General features: G+C 42.1%; 1 protein-coding gene across 20 annotated transcripts in view; it reads right to left on the bottom strand.

The window, feature by feature from the left end:
* Positions 1-2,762: 2,762 nt before the first annotated feature.
* The window catches only part of adgrl2a (adhesion G protein-coupled receptor L2a), a 92,218-nt gene continuing 68,026 nt past the window's right edge, over positions 2,763-26,954 (bottom strand). For 5 of the 20 annotated variants that reach the window (XM_079350944.1, XM_079350946.1, XM_079350957.1 and 2 more), the window contains 18 exons: positions 26,633-26,736; positions 25,037-25,222; positions 24,456-24,494; positions 22,426-22,609; positions 21,599-21,721; positions 21,061-21,266; positions 20,238-20,411; positions 20,120-20,149; positions 19,370-19,579; positions 18,411-18,631; positions 17,737-17,821; positions 13,655-13,746; positions 11,035-11,203; positions 10,713-10,841; positions 9,947-10,043; positions 7,978-8,106; positions 7,222-7,239; positions 2,763-5,380 (listed from right to left, as the gene is read on the bottom strand). In XM_079350944.1, the coding sequence (XP_079207070.1) occupies positions 4,530-5,380; positions 7,222-7,239; positions 7,978-8,106; positions 9,947-10,043; positions 10,713-10,841; positions 11,035-11,203; positions 13,655-13,746; positions 17,737-17,821; positions 18,411-18,631; positions 19,370-19,579; positions 20,120-20,149; positions 20,238-20,411; positions 21,061-21,266; positions 21,599-21,721; positions 22,426-22,609; positions 24,456-24,494; positions 25,037-25,222; positions 26,633-26,736 (3,047 nt within the window). In that variant the 3' untranslated portion in view covers positions 2,763-4,529. Of the gene's footprint in view, positions 5,381-5,987; positions 6,041-7,187; positions 7,240-7,977; positions 8,107-9,946; positions 10,044-10,712; positions 10,842-11,034; positions 11,204-13,654; positions 13,747-17,736; positions 17,822-18,410; positions 18,632-19,369; positions 19,580-20,119; positions 20,150-20,237; positions 20,412-21,060; positions 21,267-21,598; positions 21,722-22,425; positions 22,610-24,455; positions 24,495-25,036; positions 25,223-26,632; positions 26,737-26,954 lie in introns of all 20 variants that reach the window. The other 15 variants (XM_079350947.1, XM_079350948.1, XM_079350945.1 and 12 more) reach the window with 15 other exon arrangements.

The following is a 26,954-nucleotide window of genomic DNA, read 5'->3' as shown; positions in this document are numbered from 1 at the left end:
AACAAAACAAAATCTTAAACTGTCGAATGCTTCTGCGTGCATTTGAAAATGTTAGGTTTCTTCTAAAAATATCATCTTGATCTTGTAGATTAACGCTGTCAATATTCGGCCTCTCAGAGGAAATAGTCTCTTCCATCAGAGAGCTTAAGGTACCCACAGTGCAGTGCTGTTTGATGCGCTGTTGTCTACAACATATGCCTATATCATATATTTCTGTCACCACTGAAGAAGTCCAAAAGTATAACATGCAGGAGACTATTCATTAATCAGTACGGTTATTTCAGGAGCCAACCATAGCAATATTTCTGTCAGAATATTTTTATTCTGATTACAGGGGCTTTGGCAGGTCTCACCTTCAAACCCAGTCATAAGAATTAGCTGTTCCCCCTTGAGCTAAATTGGAACTCTGTATACTGGCAGCGAATGGTTTATTTCATCTTTTTTTTCTAAGCCAGTCGCTCTCATCCTTTTTCATTTGAAATACTGCATCTGGTAATTTCATAATTATGGGAGGGAATTATAACGAAGGCAGCAGGAGCTGCAGGTTAATTGGATTTTTCACCTCAATGGGACCGGATCTAAGTCGCCCATGGGCCGCAAATCTGCACATTTGAAGTTGGGGACAGGACAAAAGAGGCTGCGGGAAGAAAAGCGTGAGCAGTTAAAGGATACCCTTTGACTTCAAGAGTTTAGGAAGTTACTTTTGCACTGCCAGTTACTGTTTTGTGGCTTGAGAGATTTTCCTTTGCGTGTACACACAATCACTTTCATCCACGTAGATGGCATCTATAATTGGCACTGTGTTTTCCGTTCACAGGAGTAACTCTAGCAGTGGCTACTGCAGACGCTATTGATGAAAGGGCTTGAAATAAAACTAATTCAGCTCAACTCACCATGCATGTAGATGAATGTTAATGGCCACAGTTCTCTTTAATTTGTTGTTAAATTGTGACTTGTATTTCTTGAGGCCTTCTTAAAGTGTTTGAATGTTTATTGTTTCTCTGTGAGACCCCGTGTAAAGTGCTGTAAGGGAGAGTCAGGTTTTCTGACCCCCCATAGACGAAACAGGAACAGGTTAGAGACGTGGTGCATTCAGGGATTTGAAACACATACACAGGCACACACATGTAGACAGTTTTTCATCAACAGGAAACTCTCTTTCGTACTATTGCATCACATCCAACGAAAAATGAAAATCATCTGATCCTGAGAAGTACCTCTGACTCAACATCCGTAAGTATTCATGTTTGCTCGCACATTATTCTCATACCTCTGCTCAGTCAATAACACATCCATTTAGCAGCTTCAGCTGGATTCTGCTGACGGTATTCTCCAGCTCCGTTTCCAGGAGCCGACTCGCTCCTCTGAGGGAGCAGTCGAGCTCCCAGCCCCTCGGCTCCTGGCCTACTTCTGAATCAATGTTTGACAAAGGGCGAGTCTCTCCCTGAGCAAAAGAAGGGGAATTAGAGAGGCTTTCGCATGGTGAGCAGGCCACACGCAAAGCTAGAGGGTGCCCGGTCCACATTCCCTGTCAGACAAATAGCCGGTCCAAGATCCTATTTCACTGCCCTTAATAATGAAAATAAAGCTGTTAAGCAGCCAGGTTTATCTGCGTCGAAGTCTCTGTTAGGATAAACAAACTGTGGTTAGACAGACGGGTGAGGAAAGGGTTGGCAATTATCACTTGGTCTGACTATTGGGAGACTACCTACTACATGTATTGAAACGTCTTATCATTTTAAAGTGGACTTTGTGTGTTTTTTTTGGGTAACTGATAAAAAAGTGACGAGACGTACGCTCCCAAAACAATAAACAAAGACAAACTCTCAGGAAGAATAGCTTTGGGAGGTATTGATTCGAGTGTTTACTGCAGAGAAGTTCGTCATTCTGCACAGAACTCAGGACAGCTCCATCCTCTGTTGGGCTTGGATGAGCCTGTTAATCAACATCAACACTCGTATTTTCCAAAACTATTTAGGAGAAACGTTTCTACCAATCGAAGCAAGGAACACATTTTCAGTTGAAACACATTTTTTTTTTGAGACCAGAAAAGAGGCTGCTGCATGTTTTACAATGCAGGACCAACAATTAATCTGATTTTTCTATGCCTCTTTATTATGCATGCATTATTATATCTGCCATTTAAGCAGTCAACAATCACCCCGCCATTTGATTCCTAGCTGACAATCAAGGGGCCTATGCGAGAGATCACACGAAAAAAAGGACAGAATTCTTCCATGACAATTTGTAGCCTCAGATAATTGCACAAAATGTCACATAATTGTGGAAGAAGTCAAAACAACACACAGCCCACACAGCATTATGTGCACCAGCTCTGACATGTCGTGTCAATTTTTTTTTTTGCTAAGTTCTGAATCATTTCCTTCAATGCCAAAATGGTAAACAGTACAATTTGCAGCCACCCTGCTGAGAGCTGCCACTCTGCCTCGACTGGTGTAATATTAAAAGGCTCCGTAAATTAGCATTACCTGAGGCATAAACCGGTCAAGAAGTGACTGTGGGCTTCAGCGGCAGAAGACATTAATTAGAGCAAATATGTGTCAGACTCGGACATATTATGTGTAATATATTTCTACAAGCGCAGCCAAGTGTAACACTGACCTCTTGTTAGGTTCTTGGACTGGTTTCCACGCCTACACGGCATTAAATCCAACATTTGATAAGATTCCTGTAGTTCCAGGCTTCTTAATGGTGCCAGCTCACTCAATAATATACTAAGCGGACAATGCTGTGAACCAATGTCATTTTCGAACCTTTATTAGTGTTACAACCACACAGAGGAACATTTACAGAGCAATTTTCCTACCTGAGTTTCTCATCTTTGAATCACATGGAAAGATTTGGCTTCTCTAAAACACACGGTGAAATGAGCTCTCTCTATTCTGCAGTGATTGAAGAAAGAAAGAAAAGAAAAAAACAGAACAAAAAGAAAATCAATCCTGTGGGAAACAAATTCACCAATTGACCTCTTAAGGTGCTCGGGACTTGTTAATAACCTGAGTCAAAAAGTGTCTTCTGTCCATAGCAAAAGCATTTGTAGTACCAAAAACACAAAACATTGAAAAGCAACTGGCAATCGACAAAAAATCTCACATTTATTTTATTTGTTAAACAAGTGTTGAACTTTACATCAGTCTTAAGTGATAAGCCCCTTGGTAACATGTTTACATAGAAAACATGAGCTACGGTACAGCATGTATACCAGTGCTGGAAAATATTCACACATTTCCCATTCATTTTTATTTATTTTTTTTGGAAAGATTTCAATAAATAAAATGTCAGAACCCAGGCGGAAGAACAACATTATGATAGAAACTTTATTGTCAAAAGTCGGTTTCATGTACGTTCGCCCGTCCCTCTGCTGTGACTGTTAAAAGATCTATATCATTCAGAGTTACACAAAAAAACTGTGCAATGCATAAATCACTTTAACTTGGGATTTTCGTTCCCATTCTTTTAAAGTTCTGATACTTTGGCAAAATCAAATAGACATAATTTAACGGGCAATATCGATGAAACTCATTAAGCAAACAAAAAAACAAAACAAAACACTGCTCACAAGTGGAAAAAGTGATAATGCATCTTTGTAATTGGTTGAATCTTCCATAAGCTCAAACATACTACCATGATGACGTGTTGGAACCATAAACACACTGTATAACATATGTGCAACTTCTACACAATAGTCTCTCCAACATTACATTTTTCAATTAAAAGGTTTCTTCATATTTACGATTTCCCATGATTTTTTTTATTTTACACTAGCAATACAACAAAATATATATTTGAGCCATTTTCTTTGACAACAGTTCAATGTACAGTTGAGAAAATATAAGGCCAGGGGCTTGATTGCTAGTGGTTATACAATCCGAACTTCAGGGTGAATGAGGGCAACGCTGGGCAAACAGGACCTTATATTCCTTTCCAACAGTCTGAGAGGAACATGTTACAGAGTCCACGTCCTGGCCCGGGAGGGGGTGGGGGGGGAGGGGGGGTTGATTTGTTTACAATTAAAATAAAATAAAAAATAAAAAAACAGGCTTAATAGAGAATGTTGGGGAGTGTATGTACAACCTTTTCACTGGTAAATTGCTGATCTGAAGTAGCCAGTAATGTTTGTTTTTTTGTTGTTTTTTTGTAATGTTTTTATTTTTTTTATTTTTGTACCTTAAATTTTTCTCAATAATTCAACAGCAGCAGCACATTTAATACATAGTTGGCTTGTCTCTTAAAATTGAATTCAACTCTGCATTGTATGTACAGTCTCATTGAATCTTTGCACTGCCGTCGCTGTGCACCAAGTCTGCAAGGAAGTAAAGACGAGTGGCATTGTTTGGGGGGGGGACGGAGATGGAGCTGCAGCTGAGGGCTTGTAAATGACGAGTAAGTTAGACTGGGGTTCAAGGTTCTCTTAAAAAATAAATCAAACACTTTCCCTCCCTGTACTAGTGTGTCCTTCAAAAGGTCAAGGCTGCAAAAGGGCAGGATTAGGGATTGTTTAAATACATTTAAAGGCTTGTCACTAGCTGCATCTGTCCTTCCCGTACATCCCCCTCGGGGAGGCAGCCCTCTGTAGTGATAGGAATAATGTAACCATCACTGCTCCCTCGGCCTATCTGGTAATAGGCCTGTAGCTGATGGCCTGCTCCTAAGTTAGGCATGCTCTTGTAGTAAACGTCCTCGTTCTCGCTCCTTTTGGAGGGGGACAGGTCCTCCACCACATCAGGGCTGCTCTCGGGTAACGGAGAGTCCCTCAGATTAGGCATACTAGTGTACAAAGAGTCTCTGTTTGGGGACTGCGGACTATCGTCGGGGTTGGTGGGCGTCAGCTGGCTGACAAAGGTTTCAACTCCCCCATCGGTTCTCACCTTCTTCTGGGGAGCGTACAGAAGTGAGTGAGTCCGCTGGGGGATGAGCGGGGCCTCCAGCTCTCGCTGGTGGTGCAGCTCGAGGCCCACCGTGTCGCCCACGTGCACCAAAGACGAAGCGTCTGCCACAATCGCCTCGTCTCCGCTGCTGCGGCCGCCTCCCACCACCGTCACCTTCGGCGGAGCCCGCTCCGCATGGTGGTGGTGGTGGTACTGCGGGTGCTGCTGGTGGTGGGGCGGGTGATGTAAACTGGGGTGCTGCTGCTGTTGCTGTTGGTGGCTTTTGTTACAGGCACGCAGGTTGTTGTGTACTAACTCGGAGATGATCATTTTCTCAAAGGCAGCATCGTCCAGACTGAGGCCGCAGTCTACGACCTGAACACTGTCGCCAAAGTCCCCGTTGCGTAGAGAGTAGCTATTGTTAAAGTTACCATTTAGCGGTAGTGTATCCATTGCACTTGTATCCCTCACCACGTTGTTCAGTGAGTGCCCTGCGAAGAGAGGAACATGTGATGGGAGTTAACGTTAGCCACTCATAGTAGCGGTCGAAAATAGAAACAAGAGCTTTAATGCTGTTTAGGATGCACTTCACATCGAAGACTTCGGTTAATTTAGGCCATGCCATAGATCTGTGAGTTAGGCACACTCCTCAACATACAGTTCATATGCATGCATCATAGCAATGAGAAATCATTTTACTTTCTCATGTAGACTTTCCCTTTTCTTAGAAAGAAGCCGAGCACGTGAGTGCATGTTTTAGTCTGCCACAGCAGTGACCAAGCGATGAAAAGGATCCCAAACAACGTTAAAGAAGGCACAGTAATCACCATCACGACACATCAGGCAAGAGTCGATGTTCACAGGTATGAAGCCACAAACGGGCAAGCTACGACACTTAAGGGTTTTTTTTTTCTAGCAACTAATAGGGTTTGGATGTGCCAAGGAAAATAAAAAGGACAAGAGATGGGAAAAGATGACATGGATAGAAAGGGAAAGTTGTCATGTATCAACATGGGACAGCCATCTTTGTTGTCACTACAAGGGGAGCCCACAAGCAGCACTCCACCATCACCACACACAGCAGGTGAAAAGACTCACTTTGGACAACTCACATCATGTCTGCCTGCTCAGGCTATCTGGTCTAAGAGCAGCTGATATACAAAAGAAAGTAAAATGATTTATTGTAACATGAAGGAAAATCACTTAAAAGAACAAAACACAAAGTAAAAGTCTGCAACTTAGCGAGAGCAAGGGTTCAGCAAAGAAACAAGCAAGCATTAAATAGCTTCTGCTTTTATAAATAAATGCCAAAGGCTCCTTTTTTTTTTTTTTTTTTGTCGGTTTCTATTTGTTTGTGTTGGTACACTTTCTGTCCATTAGCGGGCAGCTTGTGTACCCAAAGCTGGCAAAGGTCAGAGCTTGCCCGCAGCCCAGCACTTGGCATCCGTCACAGTGACAGTTCCCAGCGAGACCCCGGTCGCTAGCGGTACGGCTGAAGAATAACACAGCCCGCTGCAGAGGTCAGACGCAGTCATGTTAGGAATTTCTCTAAACATGGAGGTCATGGAAAACAGCAGCAAACAGGGATAATGTTAGTTATGCCATGATTGAGAGAGCAGATAAAGGGAAAAAATGTGATCTGCTTAAACTAACATGCCTCCTGATGGAACAACAGCAGTAAAAAATGAGGTTAAAGATTGCTGGGGTAGTTTTCGGAGACGTTTGTCTTTGTCCAAAAAACAGGGGAGTCAATGTGATCTTTGGAAGCAGGTTATAAGGGGCTGTTTTTACAAGTCTTTTAGGAATGAATGACAAATCTTTGTGAATAAAAAAAGAAAATAGGGGAGAATTAAACAGCTGCTGCCATGACACCCATGTGTTTATGCCTGCTAGGAAGCAATTTATTGTCCGGAGAGGTGTGAGGGGGGGGGATACTCCTGGAAACTGAGTGTGCTGAATGCCACAGCAGGGCAGGCATTTTCGAATAAAAAGAAGAGAAAAAAAGTCCCTTCTCTGATAAATGTTCTTTTATGCCAGAATAAAAGCAACACATTTTTAGGGGTCGGTTTAAAATAACAAGCCAAAGAGAGAAAAGCAGAGTCGTGTTTTAAGCTGTCAGATGACTTCAAGTTGTCTCAGGAAATCTTTCCTTTCTCTTCAAAGAGGGAGAATTTAGTTAATAATTTTGTGAACCACTTGCTCACTGAGTGTGTGTTAATGGCCTAAAATAAATCAGTGATTGTGCCGGAGGGGGTTTTGGTTGGTTTTTTTTTAATAAGCATGCTGAAAAAAATTTACATTTGATAGGCAAAGTTAAGTTTTACTCCCATACTTGTCTCTCTGTAGGTCACTAGAGGAAGCACAAGGGGAGAGCACAAAACATCACAATGACGCAATTTCAGTTTCACAACAGAAGAGTAAACATGGTTAATGCTAAAATGACATTAGAGCGACTTGAATTCATTCTTGCATCTGCAAAAAACGTCTTTACGACAGACACCTTATTGCATAAGGGAGATCTGAATTTAGTGCCACGCATTTAGCTTGAGGTTTAACACACAATCCTGCCTCACAAACACAAAAACGAGCTGATAAATTCAGATCATACATCTTAATAATCTCCGCGTTTATGCTCCAGCTTCAGCTCTACACTCCTGTTTGCATTATCTCAGAGCAGAAGATGTAGTATCTCTTCACCATCTTAATCATTGTGTTCCCCCCTCAACAGTTTGGGTAAGAGAAACATGAGAGCGCCGGCTGGATGGAGACCAACCGCAAATATCCCTGTCTGACATGAAAACGTGTGCATTTGTCGCACACACACGCATACACACACACACACACACGCAAAATGTTTGCCGTCCATGTGCGACACACAAGCATGCACAGTATGCTCTGTATCCTGTGTGTGTGTGTGTGTGTGTGTGTGTGTGTGTGTGGGGGGAGGACAATGATTCAGAGGGAGAGGCGATACTGCAGAACATCCTGCTTGCCTTTCTTTTCTTTTTTTTTCAACTCAACTAAAGAGACAAAGACCAGAAGAGAGAATAAAAGAAGAAAGCTCTTTGAAAGAATCAAGTAAGCACACCTGGCGAGTTAAACACTGGAGCCGTGGGGGTGTTACATACGACTGTCTCAGCCAGTAAGGTGTTATAAGGGTTGTTAGTGCCTTGTGGTCGAAGGAGAGGATTTGTTAATAGATAGTTCCCGGTCATACCTGCAGTGGCAAGACAGAAAAGAGCAGATCAGTATGGAGACAGTGGATGAAAGATACATGAAAAAGAAAATGTTAGCGATTTTGTTTCTTTTGGAGGTATAGATGTCAGCAAAAATCTGAAGCTTGGTTATCTACGTTAGAGTTTAAAAGAAAGAAAGAAAGCGTGAGATACAATGAGCAGGAAAAAGAAAACCCTCTGATGTTCTAAAAATGTTTTTTTTTTTGTCTTCTGCCAGCCTTCCTCTCATTAAAAGCCTCAGGTCACGGCTTTTCAGCCTTTACATTTCTTTCCTTCCTGGTTTGCCGATCATGTAAAAGCAGTTTATTTTTATACACTTTTTTTTTTTCAACCATCTAAGCTCATAATAGGAACCTGTCACGAGGGAATTTCACAAGTCATATTTCCTTTTCCTTTTTGGCAGCATTATTTGTTAATTAAAGCATGTTGTGAATGGGATTTGGTCCAAACTGCTCTTTAAACAAAAAGCAGAATCCTTTTTACTTTTTCTGTCTAATTCTTTATTTAGATTCAGATGCGTCTGTTTCCTTCCAAACCTTATCTGTCTTTTAGTTTCTGCAGTATGTTTTAAGGATCTAAGGCACTTCCACTGCCATTTATCACCTGTGTTAAATGCCATCTGTCATGTTGGGAGGCCTCCAGGGATGTTTTTAATGACAGGGAAGTGCTTCCAGGAGATAGAGCCCTCCTTTAGTGCACTGCACTGACTCCACAGGGTAACTAGGCTGCTACACCCTGGAGTGATCAATACTAAACCTCTACATTAACATCTCCAGGAAGTAGTTAAAAAAAAAAAAAAAAAAAAAAAAAAAAAAGGTCCTGGGGAGCAGATGGCCTAGTGGTTAGGTCGCGCCCCGTGTACGGAGGCTATTGTCCTGGCCTGGGTTCAAGTTCGAACCTGTCGCTCCTGTCCTGTCACTCCCCACTCTCTCCCTGTGGTTTCCTACTCTATCCTGTCCTCTCAAGGCAACCCCCCCCCAAAAAAACCCCCCAATAAATATATAAAATAACTTCTTTCTTTTGTATTGTTCCAGACAAATCAGCAAGTACAAATGTGCCTGAAAGCCTGAGGTGTAATGTTTTATTTTGTGGGGAGTGACAGCTGAAACAGAAAGAGGACGAGTACAGCAGCAGGATTGAGTGAAGTTAAACTTCCTCCCTGTACACCTTTTTTTCTTCTTTTTTTTTTCCTTGCATGCATGGAAAGCCATTTCAGCTGCAGCAGAAAGCCTAACAACACGCTAAGCACTCCGGGTCATCTAGAGTTGAACATCATCTTCTCATCATCATATTTGTGCTCAAGCTAAATAATAAATGACAGCTTTTCTTTCTGCTCCCTCCCTCACAAATCCCCCTGTAAAGTAACAAAGGTCACCTTATATGCCAGGCAACAAATGGCCTCTCTGCATGTTCAGATTTTCCTAAAATAAATCCCCCCGCCCTCTTTTTTTTTTTTTACAGTTTTGTCTGTTTCCCCTGAGCCCCTGGTATGAACTTAGGACAGTCAGTACTTAGAGAAAAAAAATATCATCAAGCCTTGTCCCAATTTGAGAGTGACGTTACCGGCCAGGAAGACAGCGAACAGTTTTTGAGTACGGATTTTTGTAATCCTCCACTGGCAGAACAGAGAGACGAGACACAATCTTTTTTTTTTTTTTTCCGCTGTCCTGCTCTTTCTTTTCAAGCTGAAGTTATCTGCTCTGATTACCGGAGTGAGATCCTCTACTGCCGTGTGAGATCACTGGAACTTGAAGGAGGTGTATTTTTAGCTGGATGATGAAATGTGTGCATAGGTGTGAGAGAAATGAGGTGTGAACTGACCTTGGTTAAGGGTGGAGGTGCTGTTGATGTCACCTGAGATAAAGGAGGATTCAGATTGCTTTCTTACGGTGTCATTCCACATTCTCCTGATACGACTCTGTCAGGTCAACAAGGGACAGTCATTAGGACTTTAAACAAGCCCGCTCACCTTTCACATCAACTCTCATTTATTCTCCATGTGCAAACTGCTGAATTGATCGCTCCTCACATAGCGACTCGAATGCAGTGAGCCAGAGATAGAGCTTGTTCACCCGCGTTCTGTTTGAGTCTTTCAAAAGGCAACTTTCCAACGCCTTTAACTCCAGTCGCAAGTGCCTGGGATACGGCAGGTTAAATGCGATAGGGACCTTTCTCTAAAAAACACATCCAGAGGGGTCGTCGAATAAGTCGCATTACCTGTTTTCTTTTAAAAAAGAGATCAAGATAATGTGTTTCTTTCAAATCCATCTTTCTCCCCGTAGTAAAAGGTACTTGCGATGCACTTTGAACAGCGTAGGACTATTCCCCATGCACATGACGTTAGTGAGAAAAGATTAAAGCAAGTGCTAAAGGGGGCATAACAGCAGAAAGGTACTCATGCAGTACAGCAGATGCTGCTTTTCAAATGTGGCGTAATATTTGTGTCTCTTGATCCATGTGTGAGGCCGAAGCACACAATGTGCATGTTTTTGGAGCATTTATTTCTGACTGTGTGGTTCATAACACTTCAATGAGCTGTGTGTGCGTGAGTGTATTAACGCTCGTCTATATGAAGCTGCTGGTCTACCTGTGTACCCGACGAGTAGCGCGCACTGGTCCGTGCGGTTGAAGTTTTTGCAGAGCTGTGCGAGTTCTCCGTTGGCAGACCTCCGCAGCAGTAAGTGTGGCGGAAGCACTTGCTGTACTCTTTGCGGACCTGCAAGAGCAAACAGCTGAGTGTTAACATACAGAACACTGTTGACTTTCCATATGAGTGAATGAAAAAAAAAAGGAAATACATATAAGCGGAGTTTGTTCTCTATATCGGCTTGTAGCGCGTTGTGTTTTCTTCATGTCTATTTACATTCGGTTGCGTTTCACCTTGAAAGGAGAAGTCCAGAGAAACTTACTTTTTTCTGAAGAAGGCAGTGGAAGATAAAGATAAACATTCCTTGGAAGGTGTTGAATATGGTGAAAAGGTACGCCATGACAATGGAGGCCTCTTTGATGAAGAAGAGACCGAAGGCCCACGTGAGACCCAGCAGACACAGCAGAGCAAAGGCACCCATGGTCCAGGACCTACAGCCAGAGGAAAAACAAAAAAAAACAAAAAACAAAGAGGAGAGGAGAAAAAAAAAAAGCATGAACGGCTTTGAGTGATCTGGCAGGATAGCGAGTGGGACTTGAAATCATCCATTACTATGGCAGAAGGAGCTAACAGCTGAAGGAACAAAGAAAAAAAAGTAGACACTTTTCTATCTTTAAAACGCCTTTCCCCACCCGCCCGCCCATCCACGCACACTCTCAGAACAAACCTGAATGCAGCCCTTGACGTCAACTGGACAAGAATAAATAACATAAAAAGAAAGAACCGCATGTTTAAAAAAAAAAAAAAAAAAAAAAGATTTAAAGCTCTGTCGCACACTAAATATTTATCTTCCCAGTCTATTACCACAACTAGAGACCTTAGAGAGCAATAGGAAGAGTTCAAGGGAACGAGTGAGGTTCGCTGCCTCGTGTGTGAAGGTCAAGTGGAGCCTTCAGACACCAGCAACAGTCACAGTTCAACGCTCAAACACACCACCACACCACAACAACAACAACAACAACAACAACAACAACACTGGATTAAAAGATTATGGATGTAGTGAAAGTGAAAGTGAACGGTCACGACCATGGTGGATGAGTAGCTGTGTGGCGGTAGGTTTTTTGGAGAGGATGAAGCAACGAAAGACAGAAAAAGAAAGAATCAAAGAAGAGAAAGAATAAACTAGGCGGCTTCTGGAAAGGGGGGGGCGGGGGGGGGGGGGGGGGGGCGGTGGGCAACATGTCCTTACTTGATAAACCGTTTATTATCTTCATAGCTAGAGAGCATGATAAGCAGGAAAAGAGAGAAACAATTAGATCAGAGCGCATCACAGCGTGGGATAGTTTGAATATGAGTGAGATATCTTCAACTTTGATCCAAGCGGGGAATAATAAGAGTCAATAAAATTGAATTATCCAACAAGAAGTGAGAATGTATGTTTTTTTTTTTTTCTGTGTGTGCTGTTGAAAATACAATCTTAAAAATCTGTGAAAAAAAAAAAAACATTTGGTGGGAGGAGCACCATCGGCTGTTGTTGAATTTGCATTTATAGTACTGAATGCGTGGGTGGTGTTGTTGTGTGGGTAAAACTGTACGAGTTGTACGGTAAAAAGCTTACCCCGGCAAATCTGTATTATAGTAGCCGTCACACACGCGATAAGTACTGGTGTGGATGGCAGAAGAGTGAGAGGAGGAGAGGGACAGCAGAGGACAGGGGAGAGGAGAGGCTGTGCGTTAACTTTGCTTTCACATGCATCATGCAGCAACACTGAAATTCAGACCAGACTTTGTCACACACACAAGAAAAACACCACAAGGAAACTGCTATTAATACACAAGTGTAGTTGTGCTGTGAAAAGCTTCCCAGTGCAAATGTACACTCATCAAAGTGTCACCATGGTGGGTCTGTGTGTTCTGTTGTGGTCTGCTTGATAAGGGAGTAGTCTATCTCAAATAAACCAAGCAGTCCAGGGAAGCCTTTTTCTGGCTGCTCTTCCTGATTGCAGTTTTACCACACTGCCCTAATGCTGCACACATTCATTAAGGAAAATGAAAAATAACATACACTGGATGAAAATAGAAACACAACTGCTCGGGCACAGACTGGTGGAAGTTGAAGTACGTCACATATTGGTGTAAAGTGACATGTTGCTGTAAGCAACAAAACCAAATAACCTCAAATGGAAGTCGGCCTTCAAATCCAGCCTGCAGAAAACAGCAATAAATGTTGCTTTCACGAAAGTGCAAAAAAACCCCCCAAAAAAACAATTAGCGTTTCAGCAAAACATCGCTTTTCTTCCCGAAGCAAAAAACCCCGTCATAAATGTTGAAGCATCAGAAAGCCTCAACCAGAGCGGGAGCTGGTGGTGACGGTGGTCAGGGAAGGAATGTTCTCCTTTTCTGAGATTTGATGCTGGGATCTTTAAAAAGAGGTTTGACATGTTCCAGCGGCAAAACACACATGGAAGCTGTTACTCCGTTACCCCACCCTTGCAGAGCGAACAGCGCATAGTTAGGTCGCAGCCTGAGAGTGATGTGTGTCATGCGAGAGCAATTCTGGGGCTGGTGGCTGGGAGCGAAACAACAAAGGACGCACAAGACGACTCACAAAGTCTGCAAAGTCATTTTGACGGTAAAGTCATGCCAGGGGTTGTTTTAAAACTGTGGCACAAACCTCTGTAGTCAAAATAATCAAGTGCCCCATCTGATCTGATTTTTTTGTTTTTAAAGTTGTCTTTTGCTATTCCAGTAAACTGGACTTGTTTTTGGGGGTGGGAAGGTATTTCCCCATGAAACATTTTTAAGTGGAAAAAAAAAAAAAGAGAAAAAAACTGCAAAGAGTAAAGTGCCTTCGTTCCTGCGGTTAGTGGGAGAACAACACTGGTGTTATAATCCCGATCAGAAGGAGAATGTGGGGGTTCAGGATAGGCCCCTTTACTTACTTTATGTTCTCCAGGCGGCTGGAGTCTGGTTTCAGGGTGGTCGAGTGCTTCACCATCTTGTACATTGTGATGACCAGGAAGATGAGATTGAGCTGTCAGAACAGAGTAATGGCAGTGTTAATGCATGAAGATGTATGACTCAAGATACAGCAGACATAGGGAGAGAGAGAAGAAAAAAAAAAACCCTGTTAATTTGCCTATGTGTATTAAAAGAGCAGAGCCTTCGAATCTCTGCAGGTCCATAGACTAATCCAATAAACATCTATCGTTCCAGCCAGACTCAGATGGTCCGACTGGCGCCAAATTTAGTGTCATTCTATATCAATGGAAATGCATTAAAATCCATCACAGTAAGAAAAAAAAAAGGAAAACGGAAGAAACAGCCACACAGCAGCAGTCTGAAGGAGAAACAAGAGAGCGTCTTGTTTTCGGAAATGACTGCATATCATTTGATGCACATAGTGGAATATTATGAGGCATAACCAGCTGCAAAAGGTTGGAGAGATCGCGGTCTATTTTAGTTTGATTCTTCTGTAGATGAAAAGGGAAAGAAGGGAGGAGAGGAGTTGAGGCTGTGTTTGGCTGCCTGTTTCATTGAATGAAATCTTAAGGGAGCCAGTGGCACATATCAGGTTGATGCAAGGATACTACGTGCTGAGTTCCTCGGTGCGTTTATTCAGTACCTTCAAAATCAATAGCATGATTTAGAGACACAAAAGGCTGGATGGGCAAGCGGGGAGCCCGTTTCCAATAAATTACTTTGAAAAAAACCCCCATTTATTCTGGGGCAAACTAGTCCCTGACGCAGCATGTACATACACTCAGAGCAGAGGAAACAGACTGTGTGCCAGGCATGTTTGAATAATGTCAAGAAATATCTAAGATAGACACGTTCAAATTGGTTGCCTCCAGTAGTGCGAGTCAAAGGATCTCAGTAATCGAATACAGCAGACAGATGTATTTACTGAAAGAAGAACAGAAAAGAAAAACATACAAATGATCACTTTAGCAGCAACAAAAGCCTTTCGAGGTAAGTATTTGAGTGTTATGTCGTCTTTCGAACGAAAAGATATCGTCGAGGGGAGAAAGGCGACACGCAGCCAGCATGAGTGCATGAAATAAATGAATGACCTTTGAGAGACGGAGTCCGACCACGGACATTCACTCTTGGACAGAAATTCTCCATGTTCTGGTGCACACTGCTATCAAAAGGCTGCCTGTGATCAATACATCACCCCTCCACATGCAATCAACTCATGGAGCCGTGCACCGGAAACCCAGGCAGTAAAAGAGAGTGGGGGGAAAAAAATAAATAAATAATAATTCTTCTTTTATATCACAGACGACACTGAAACGATGTGTTGTGTTTCGCAGCTATCAGTCGTTATTTCTATCAGTCGCCTGCATGAGTCAGACAACGGGGGGGGAGGGGATAGGGATGGGGGATGGGGGATGGGGGAGGTGGGGGGGGGCAGGGAAGGCGAGGACTTTTCAAACAGCCTTTCACACAGCCTGGAGTGGTGACATGGATCCAATGAGACAGTGGAGAGGGACGCAGAAGTTTAAAGCAAATCTAGCAGCACGGCACATGTTCCCCCCCACCCCCCACCTACATGCCTTCGCAGCCCTTCCTGGGGGGATCCCCCCTTTTGCTGGAGCAGAGCTGTCTTGCCTCCATCCTTCACTCTGTCTCTGAATCATCGGTGCAAGCCATGCAGAAGCACCTCGGCACGCTGGGACCGAGGAGAAAGCTTTTCCTGAAGTGGACTGAGTGTGTACACACTGAACTCCAAATGAACTGCAGGGGATAAAATATTAAAGGTGCAGATGGAGCTGTCCTGATGATAAGAACTGCTTGCGACATGTCATGATCCAAAAGGCCTTGTGTTGAAGCTATCTCAAGCATACTAATGGTTCCCCCCCCCCCACACCCCCCACCACCACCACTCATTACTTCCATGTTCCCCCTTTCATGGAGCTAATACCCCCTGTGCCCAGAGACAGGGCAACCTCAGCCAGAGAAACATAGATCTAAACGCTTCCCACCAGCTTTTGTATTTCTCCGTGTTCCTGGCCTGATTCAGCCAGGAGAGAAAGAAGAAGAAAAAAAAAAAGCGGGGAAAGCAAGTAAAGAAAAAGATGAAACAAAAGGATGAGAAAATAGCATGACCACCCTCGGTTAAAACCAATGTTACTTGGCACAAACATAGTTTGGGTGTGGGTGGAGTTTCAGACATGAGCCAAAGCAACAATGTTTTCTTCCCTTTCCTTCTGCACGTGTGCGTTTTCTCCTCCTTCTCCTCCTCTCCCTCATTGACAAGGACACAGCCAATTTGTAGAGAAACCAGGGTCACGGATGGTGTAGACAAACCTTGCTCCTGCACAGTCCCCTGAGATGCTCCTTTCCACAGCACTTTGTCTTTTTGAGGCAATTGTTGCACAGAGTCAGAGAAGCAGTGTTTGCTGCCTGAACCGGTGCTGCAGAACCTCATTCCTGTCACACATTAGCTCCACTACAATACATTAGCTCCTCACAGGGTCATGATTCCATCTCTGCGGTCATCACCGCCGGGATCCTGATCATCATTTCCACCGCGGGCCTGCATTTTTCATGCAAATCATAACAGAGGCAACGGCGCGATTGGCAAACAATGAGGGTCCAATTTAGGTAGAGGAAACGTATTCCTGTGTGGCTGACAGAGCATTTGCTGAGACAGGGAAAAATGTGTTTGTTTTAATATAATGTTAGCTTTTCCCTCAATTATAAGCTCACACGTTGAAGGCGAGTGTTGAGCAAAAGGAAAAGAGTGAAAACAAAACAAAAAAAGAAGAAGAAAAAAAGAAACAGGCGTTGCAATGTTTACTCAAATGCGCTTCAATCCGACACAGGTTTTCTGTGTGCTCTCTCCTCCATTTTTTAAACGTGACATCGAGTGGCTATATTCCTCTTCATGAAAACTGTGAAATGCAGTCCAGCAAGCAAAGTCCTCTTTTATTTATTCTGCTACAGCACAGACAAAGAGCCCGGCTATATCTTTTCTTTAAAAGCTCCGAGCGCTCTGCAAATGGCTCACAGGAATTTGACATGGCTGCCCCCTGTCTCTACTGTATATTTTCAGTGTTAGTTTGATGTTCAACAGAGGTCACTGCATCTGTAGATACAGTCCCAACCATTACGCCTGATAATGAACACAGGGCTGAACAAACACCGACCGTCCTCCCTGAGCAGCAGCGAGACAGGTTTGCAGGGCCACCTCATCCCTTAGTGTGCACGAGGGCAACGCAATACTTGGTGTGCTGAACTGAGAGGCGATATGGGAGGAATACCACCTGCGCTGTCTTTCTTTTTTTCTTCCCCTTTTTTTTTTTTTGTTGCACAGGGATGCCAGACTCCCTCAGGTCTCATTCCTCCGAGTCTCTCTGATGGCGCAGGAGATAATAATGTCGTGACCAGTAAATAATTGCATGCCTCAATGGGACATATGTCATTATGATATCCTGTATGTCCTCCACCCTGACAGTCCTTGACCAAACAGAGAGGTGCCTTTGCTTTTCTTCTGCTCCTCACTGGTGTCATCTGCTGTTTACTAAAGGCAGACGAACACAGAAGGAGACGGATGCAGAAGTGGAAAAAAAAAGAAAAGGGATTTATGTGATGTTACAGTGCCATCCTACCTACAATGTTGGGTAAGCACATCTTAAGGCAATTTTTAATCCTTTTTTTCCCCCGGTCTTTTATGATAAAAACCTGAAGGGCATTCAGCAATGCCCGCAAAGTAATACTTCTATGGGAGTTGTGCAAACGTGAGGTTAAGGTACGCTATCGCATCCTGATCCTTGTCAGTAGGTGAGCGGCAGGGAGAAGTGTCGAATACCTCGAAATCCGTCTTTGGTGTAAAATTAACCTGTCATCACTGAGGAGCTCCCCCCCCCCCCCCCAAAAAAAAAAAAAAAAATCTGTCTGACTCTTCCTTCAGTTCAACCATCACGCTTCTTTTATCTCCCTCCTTCATCTCTTTTTATCTCCGTCTCTGAGTCTCTGCCTCACTCGCAGTATTCAAAGAAAAATAAAAACGGCTTACCATGATGATAAAGGTGACAGGTCCTATAAAACTCCATATGAAGTGATTGTCCACACTTAGCCAGCACCTGTGAAAAACAAACAATCTAGAAACAGAAACATGGATAAACGCGTTAGGTTCCATCCTTCATGATATAATTATCATGTACATTTTAATCGTTTTATTTACTGTCAATACTTCACTTGAAGTCCTGTGAGTGTTACGTTGCAGATTGAGAATTAACACAAGTGCACAACACAGAGAAGACCCCATTTAGCCCCTCTTGATAGCTTGTTCTTAGCTGAGATCATGCCATTAATCTACGTAAAAGGCTTTTTCTTCACAGTGCTCTCCTCTTTAAGAGGGAGCATTTACAAACAAGAGGTCACAGGAGGGTCTTTAGGCAGAAAGGCATTAAGGTAGCCGCGGCCCCGCCTGAAACCACAGTGTTGAGTCTGTCAGCCACTTTCAAATGACATAAAAAATTGAGCAGCTGTCCAACCCGAGCAAGACGAGCTCAGACGTTTTGGAGGTGGTCTCCGGAGATACACAAAAGGCACAGTGGCTGAAATGATAAGTAGATTTCTTTTCAAAAGCCGCCACGTAGAGACACGGCAGGTGAGCAAACACGGTCGTGCAGCATCCAGTGTGTTCGCTCTGCAGTTTCAAGGGTTTGTAGCGAAAGGAGCACTTACAATTTCTCTGTCCTGTAGCTGCTGTAGTCGATGGCTGTTGAGACGGCGACCACGATGGCAGGGAAGAGGTAACCTGACACGTAGTAGTACTTTTTCCGTGAGTATTCGCTTTCGAAAACTTCCACGAGCATGAGGTACAGCTGGACCCCCTCAAGACACATCCAGGAGAAGGAAGCCAGGAAGAAGAAGTGGAGGATCACTGTGATGATGGCACATCCGATCTGAAACAGAAAAAAAAAAAAAAAATCTTTAGAAGGATTTTAACGAAAAAACAAGAACATTACAATTCCTGCTTAAAAAGACATTTTCTCTTTATATAAACCGAGGAGCCAACTTTGATTTAGACATGACAGGAGGTACAGTATCTCAACTGCACTTACTAAATTGAAAATTATAAATCACACATTCCATCTTTGATTAAAAGACGGAATTCACTGCTGCAGCACGAACCCTTCGGTTGATCAAACATAGTTGAAACCGTTGTAAAAAGCTAATGAATATTCATTCACCACATGGGCTCTGACTATGCACAGGTTTAAGTTCCCATCAGCACAGTAGATGCTTAAATGGCAATCATATTGTAAGGTTAGAGCAGATTTAATCATACAGCTCAGCTTTGATTCCCAGCTGTATGCAGAAAATTGTTTTTTTGCTTCAGGAGATTGGAGGGAAAATGTAGGTGAAAAAAGAGGTACTGATGCTGACTTCGCCATGGCAACAGTGGCTTTAAGTGAAAGAGGAAAAAAAGAGCTGTCAAGCGGAAGACACAGCCCCTTAGTAATCTATATTAATGGTGGTGTCCCACTCGTGTCATGTCAGGGACAAGCAGGGAAGGTTAGAAACAAACAAAGCTTAGAGTCTCATCTATTTTACTCTGAAGAGGTCTTTAGTTTGGTGAAGATAAAGCGAGAGGGGATAAATCAAAACCAAATCAATAAGGTGAAATTGTTCCAGCTTACCCAGGGTTTTGTCATATCGATACCGATTAGGAATATTAACTCTGCGATGAAGAGACTGATGCACAAGTTCTTGTGGATGGTGTTGCGATCGCTTTGCAGGCCCCGAAAGAAGCAAAAGGTGAAGATGCTGATGGCAAGGCAGACGAGGGACACGACGATCCCGACTCGAGTGATGACAGTCAGAAGCAGAACGTGCACTCTGTCCTTAACCTGGAAGACATCAAGAGCACACAGTATGAATATTCAGAAGAAAAAAAAAAGTGAAAATGTTTTATATATTGTAAAGAGGCGTGTGCCTTCTCATGTGACCAAACACAAAACTGTATTCTATGACCTCCCTTGGTCGTATTATAGTTACTTTAGTATTTTCATTTGAAGGACCTCTCTTAAGCTATTCTAGGGAAAATATTTTTTTCTCTCTTACACATAATTGCATTTTTTCAATTCTGACTTTAGAAGTGCTGACAATGTTCTCAAAAACAGTATGCTGAAACCATTCATTCTGATTTAGGAGCTCAAGAACATTAGGCCTTATTTGAGGAAAGCACAACAAATTGTCAAATTGAGTAACATTAAATTACTTTGAATTTAAAAATTTGACAAAAAGTAGACCTTGCTTGAGTTATTTAAGTATGGGATGTGTGTTAAACATGGATTACTGCTTTATTAGCTGTTAAATGTAGTTAGAGTGATTTCAACAGATTCCATCTGAACCTCGCTGTGATTATTGTAATCGGCTGTAATTGCTACCTTAGGAACTGGAGTGTCTGCAGATTGCTTCTGAAACGAAACAACAGAACAGCAGTTTTTCATACTCCAGCTGAGTATAAATGTAGAAGGCCCAAGAAGAAGGACATAAATGACGTACTGAGATTTCCTTGTGGGCCATGAGGATGGCAAAGTTGGTGAGGTGGCTGCATGAGCAGGTGGTGTGTGTTTTGTTGGTGTCCAGGAGTTTGCAGCCTTGGGTGGACCAGTAGCCCATCATACTCCTCTCAGAGTAATTCCAGAAGGAGCAATTGGGGTTGAAGTAGCGCTCCATCTGCAGATAACAAGAGATATGGTTAAGTGTCCAAATAATTGACTGCCTGAAATTGAAGTACATGTAGAACACATAGGCCATTTACCCCCTACTCATACAAAGTATTTCTCCGCACTGATATGGATGAGGATTTTTCACTTCACAGCTCTTATGAAGCAATTCATATGTTGTATCTCATTTGGCACATGCTTGCCAAATCAACCGAAGCGTAGTCTGCAAGGCCTTAATAACATAGAGAGGCATAATTGTTTGACGGCATGTCTTAGGAATTGCACAATTTCTCTGATAAAGAATGGAGTCACGCACAGCCCTCTGGGAACTCCAGTGACAACTTTAAAAGACGGAAGATAATTGGCGCTCCAGTAATTTCATCCGAGATTGTACGGCTAATCTAGGAGTTAATTTCCACCACTATAAAAGAAAATGGCTATCATTTATATCCCAATGTTGATTAAAGAATTAGTTTTCATTAAGAATTCACTTAGGTTCTGAAGACTCCTTTAATTTGATGTTCAATGACTTAAATAAACTGCTGTCTGACCTAGTCAGACATTTACAATTCAAACAGCCGATCTCTGTCTAATCCTGAAGTTCCCTCCTGGTGTTCTTTAATATGATCTCTCCGCTCACTCCATCAGGGGACACTCACATCGATGTGCTTCAGGGTGAAAATCACTGGGTCGTTAATGAATACACGGCTGGACTCTTTGTTGATCGAGGCGGCGATGATGTCAGAGTTGACGGCCACCGACACGTTGCGACCGTAAGCCTCGCTGGCCATCTTGATGGTGGCGTTTTCCGTGCAGAGGAACTGGCCCAGGTTTTTGTAGAGCACAAAAACCAGCTTGGCAAACCCTGAAGAGTGAAAGATGAGGACAGTTAATAAAGGAAAAATAAAAACATGCTTCTTTATAAAAAAAAATAAATAAAATACAATAAGATCTTCTTGAGGACAAATAGATAAATGATACTTAAGATTTAAAGTGGACTCTCATTTTTGAGCCGCCATGTCAATGCTTGTCTTTTATTAAATCAATGTTAGAATTTAGCCGTTACAGACTCTTTCTTCAAAGTTAAAAAAAGGAGCAAAATTCAAACATACATGGCTATATTTCGTAATTTTCCACGCGTAGAATAAGCACTTTGATGCTCTGTCTTGTTGTTTCAAGCTGTTCAAAAGAGCTTACCATTCCGACTGTTGAGCTTGACGGTGTTTGCTGACAGCTGGATTGAGATACCATCCTGTCTGGATTGTGGAAATTTAAAATCCTGGACCTGACCGTCTGTGCTGAGAACATACACATCCAGGACTGTAAAATAAAGAGAGGTGAGGGGGGAAAAAAAGGGAAGGAAGGACAAGTGAATAAGATAAGAGTCAATCCAGACTGATGGACTTCAGAGCAGTAGAGTAAAAAAAATGAAAGAGAATATTGACACTGTAGCTTTGTCCCTGACATTTTGACAATAAGAAAAAAAAAAGAAAAAGAGATGCTGACACAGACCAAAGGATGTAGCAACGACTCAAACACTAAATCTGTGCAAGAGTGAGCTGTGTCAATCACAGAGTCATCAGCCCATCCCCTCCGATATGAATATAACAGCTCAAAGACAAAAGAAAATAGCCTTCCTTATTAGTAGGAGGAGGCTGAGAATAAACAATGTCCTTTTTCTGACGGCACAGCAGGCTAATGCTCACACTAATGTATAGAGTTACAAGGTCTAGACGCATACATTTATAAACTAAGTGTGTGCAATCAGAGAATCCAGTCTATTTAATTGTCTGATATTCATCACTTTGTCAGTAAGCGACTCGTTAAACCTAATATGAGTCGTTTTTCTGTTCCCTCGAGGTTTAAACGCTTATTATGAAAACAAAGCACTTTTTTACGCGCTGGTCTTGTTTTACTATTACAAGTGTTGTTCCCTCAATGAAATGAAAGCAATCAAATTAACGGAGCCAGCACCAATAGAGAACACTTGGCATTGCCTTAACACAATCTCTGGTTTTACTTACTTATGTTGTCTGCAGGAACTTTGACGATGGCAGGTTCAATTAGGTTGTCGGCAAGGACAAAAGCCCCTTCCTCCAGAGTATCTAGTAACATGGTGGCTGCGTGTGTCTGCTCCGTGCTGTTCATGTCCTGCCAGGACTTCAAGGCCTCTGGGCGCAGAAGGTTATCTACGGTGTCCACAATGGCCTTAAACAAAGGGAAACAAAGACACTTTAGTTTACTCAGAAAAAGAAAAAGGAATGTTGCCAATCATCAGCAGTGGCATGCAAAGACTTAAATGACACCGATGAAACAATGAACTGAAGCACCAAATCTGTGAAGCTTAGCAGTGGCAAGATGAAAAAAGAGGCTAAAAGGACATTTAATTTATGATTTTTTTTAAAGCAGGGATGAATTGAGTAAAATTATTTACAGACTTAAAAGTATCTAATTTTCAACTTGTATTGATCACGACAATGTGGAGGGAGAGAAGAGCTATTGGTGGTGAAGCATATTCAGTTTCTGTTTTGGAGGTCGCTGCAACTGGGCGGGCTCTCAGGGTCTGTCTGACAGCAAGAAATGAAGAGATGGCCATTGAAATGGTCTTTGAAATGTCGTCCTCTCAATACAGTTGAGCGCGACATTTAGAATTATTATTTGTCTTGTTCTCAAGTGCAAATAACAAAAGTAAAAATAATCAGGAAGTTGGTGCAAAAAAAAGACGTGTAGTACTAAATGATGGTTTGATTGGAACTGTAAATATTTTTTCCTTAGTTTCACTCTCTGCTGTCTGAACGGCTCGGGGAAGACTGTGGATAAATTGGGCGTAGAATCCAGGTGACACAGTCTTTTCCCCAGGAAATAATCAAGTCAATGTGTCTAATCATGTAATCAATGGCTGTGGGGACGTCTGGGGGGGGGGGCGTAGTGATATTGCGTCAAGTTTGGCAGATGTCAGATACTGCTGACTTAATGATATCCTTTAACACCGTCATTTGCCAAATAAACACTGAGTTTTACCCTGACAGGACCTCTCCGACACTGTCCTAGCAAACCACTGTTGTGCCTCATTTTTGGGGAGTAAATGTGAACACACATTTCCTTCCATATTTCCTATTTCCCTTCCTTTTCTCAGCCTTCTTACAAGCTCACGGGCGTTGACTGGCTAATTAGCATGGTCCATTTAAATGCCGTCCCAGAGGAGGGATCTCGATTGTGGAGGGGGTGACTTTACTGGCAGGTAGAGGACAATGATCTCCCTAATGGTTGAGGAATATGTACAGCCGAAATACTGAACCCAGCCCTGATAGCATTCAAGAAAAGGGGGAAAACGGTTTGACCTGGCCAACCCAATTAACCAGATAGAGTCGAAGAGTTGCACCTTTAATTTAGGAAACAAATGACTTCCACGACCTAAAACCTCTGTCCTTGTGAAACATGAGCCAGAATTTTTACTAAACATATAGTAAAAGGTCAGTTGGGAAAAAAAAGGGTTTCATTAATTCACAAGTGAACTGTTTAATGCAATATTCATAATTATTTTACATAGAAAGGACCTCTCACAGAAGTGATAAAAAAAATGCAACAAAGCATCTAATCCTTCAGTAGATGAACATAGTTAGAGGGATGAAAGAACAGGACGTTTGTTTGAGTTTTGCTGTTACACAGCCAGACGTGCAATCTTGAGCAAACACTGAGAAAATAAACAAAACGGGGAAACAACATAAAAATAAACCTTTGCTGACAATGCATAGAAACAAGGGATGAAACACACAGACACGTACACACCCATGTAAAGAGTCATTAATTGAAGATGACTTTAGAAAATATTTCGGGTAAACTGTATCTGTGTGTTGTGCAATTTTACTCAAAAGGAAAAAAACAAACAAACAAAAATAACAAAACAAAAAAAAAAAAGCAGGGAGAAGGGAGTAGATGACAGTGCAGAGGGTGCATGCTGCAGAACTTGGGCTGGGGCGTTTATACAGTAGCACAGGATTTGGGGGAAGGGGGATGGCTGCAAGCAGAGTGGGCAGAAGCATTGCTTCAGTACCTTCATATATGCTCTGCATGTCCTTTCTCGCTTTTGAAGCTTTTTAGATTAGAAAAAAAAGATCAGATAAAAATAGAGACACATGATACATGATATATATATATAAATATATATACACAAGTTTATGAGCTTTAGGAAAAAAAAGCTTCTGTAGATACAAGATCCTGACTGAGTGGTTGAAATGCAAATTAACTGCTGAATCACAGGTTCAACATGGAGGTTGAAGAGTTAAAGTGCAGAAGAACAGAGTAATTACTCTTCTAAATTATGGCCAACACCACAGGTGTACAAATACAGATCTCTGCTACGTGCTTCAGTGAGAAATCACTGCTTTTGTATTTTCTTTCTGTCTTACAACTTCCCTGAACATGAAACGAGAAAGTGACAATAACAACTACAGCACATAATAGAGGTATTATTTTCCAGACGTGACGTTCTCTCTTTTGCTTTTGTCTTTGAAAAGCATTCACTTTTCATTGAAAATGTTGCAGCAAGAGAAAAAAAAAAACATTACATTTTCTCGTTCAACTGTTGCATTCTTGTTTTGAAGTTATTTATTTTCTCTTGGTGGATGTGGTCACCTTGTTAAAGCTCCGCCCTGCAGAATCCTTCTCACTGGGTCTCAGTTCCTGCAGCTGAGCATCCAGGATGTCCACCAGCTGCTCCATCAGTCGCACAGAGGAGCTGACGTCCCCGGCAAAGATGGGGCCTTTGGTGTGCTTGGCTAACTCGTTGGCCAAGTTAGCTGCATTTTCACCGCTGCGAATCTGCAGAGGGAGAGAGTGAATAATGATCACAAGAATGCAGAAAGACAGACTTGGAGGTTTCTTTACAGAACTGTTTCTAACATCAAACCACACTTGAGTGAGTCCTTGAAATGCCAGATTTGAAAAGGGGGTTTTATCTTTTCTTTGCATAGGACAAGTTGCCATGGTGGCGGTTTCCTTACCATGCAGTGAGTTAAAAAAGACTGAGATGCAGAGTACTGCTTTCTTTATCATGTTTCACCAATGACACTCAAAGAATTGTCAACATAGTCTTTAACCTCAGAGTGAAATACAACAAATGGAACAAAACATGGTTACATGAAAGTATGTACCAAGAACAGGAATGTGACTCGCAAAGGATGAAAAAGCTGTTTTAGAGTTGATACTATCAAGTCCGGGGGTCTTGGGGTCTCTCCTAGAATTTTTTTTTTTTAGTTCCAAACATGACTTGTCTTGCATTCTGAGCAACGTATGCACTGATTTGTGCCATGTCTTTTTCAAATTCTCTTTGAGTATTAATCAGGAAATGTTGATGAACACATTTATCTGAATACATGAACATGACACATGGACTCAAAAATGTCTTTCTTTGGTCATTTAGCCCAGGAGAATTTGTAGCTGTAGTTTAATTGAAGAAGCCAATTTTTAGTTAATAAGTCGTTTTGTATGACATGACTGGATTTACTTTTGGTTTGTATAAGCCCTTGTAAAAATATGTTCTGAATATGACACATTTCTATGACACATGGTCATGCAGGGAAGAAGTGTATTTGTTTTTTTGTTTTTTTAAATACAGGGGTCAGGGCAAAGTTTTAATGGCATACAGAGAGCCTGCTGTAACCATAGTAACTAATCTACACCTGCCTGAACTAAACCCAGGGAGAGGGCAAGCTGCTGTGCTGCTGACTGAGATCCCTTTGAGCAGCATGCATGTAAATAAATAAATGACAACATACTCATTTTACTGTTAAATAAAGGCAAAATGTTTTTGTTTTTTTTCAAACAACAGAGGTCCTTGCTACTGTCACCAATACAAGACAATGTTTAAACAAAAAAAATCACAACAGGTTATCCTCATATAGAGAAAGTTTGGTAATTTGACATAGCAAAAGTAAACATGTGCAGTATAACATGGGCATGTTCAAACAACAGCATGAGACATTAAACTGTAATCTATACATTTAAGGAGACTAACATACCTCTGTCTCTATGATCACCTACAGAGCACACATGAGCTACTTGAGCAGAGTGCATATCTCGGTGTGTGCAATTTCTTTACTGGTTTATTGATCTTAAAAAAAATTGATCATAAAATTAGAAAAATGCTAATATGTCTAGCTGAAGTATTTTGTATTGCCCAATGTTTTTTCACATTTCAGAAAAACACCGTGATGCAGCATTTGTACAAACCTTTTGGGCGACTTGGTTGACCCAGTGGGAGGTGCAGTTGCTGAAATCAGGGCCCTTTGGGTGCCAGATCCCAGTGGAAAGGACACATAAATAAGAGGCAGTGCCTAACAGGGAAAACAAGAACAGAATAGTCAAGTTCTATCAAGTCAACCCCCCCCCCCCCACCCCCCCACACACACACACACACAAAGTCATATCTGGAAAACTAACTTCAAGGACACTCGTACAAAAAAAGAAAGCAAAAACAAACTAGACATTTACAAACATGCAAATTCATACATGTTATACAAATGTGAAGCCAAGAATGCCTTTGCCTTTGTGA

The sequence above is a fragment of the Symphodus melops genome (assembly GCF_947650265.1).
Source record: "Symphodus melops genome assembly, chromosome: 8".
Lineage (NCBI taxonomy): Eukaryota > Metazoa > Chordata > Actinopteri > Labriformes > Labridae > Symphodus > Symphodus melops.
Note: the sequence above shows the minus strand (reverse complement) of the source record. Positions and strands in the feature narration are given on the sequence as shown.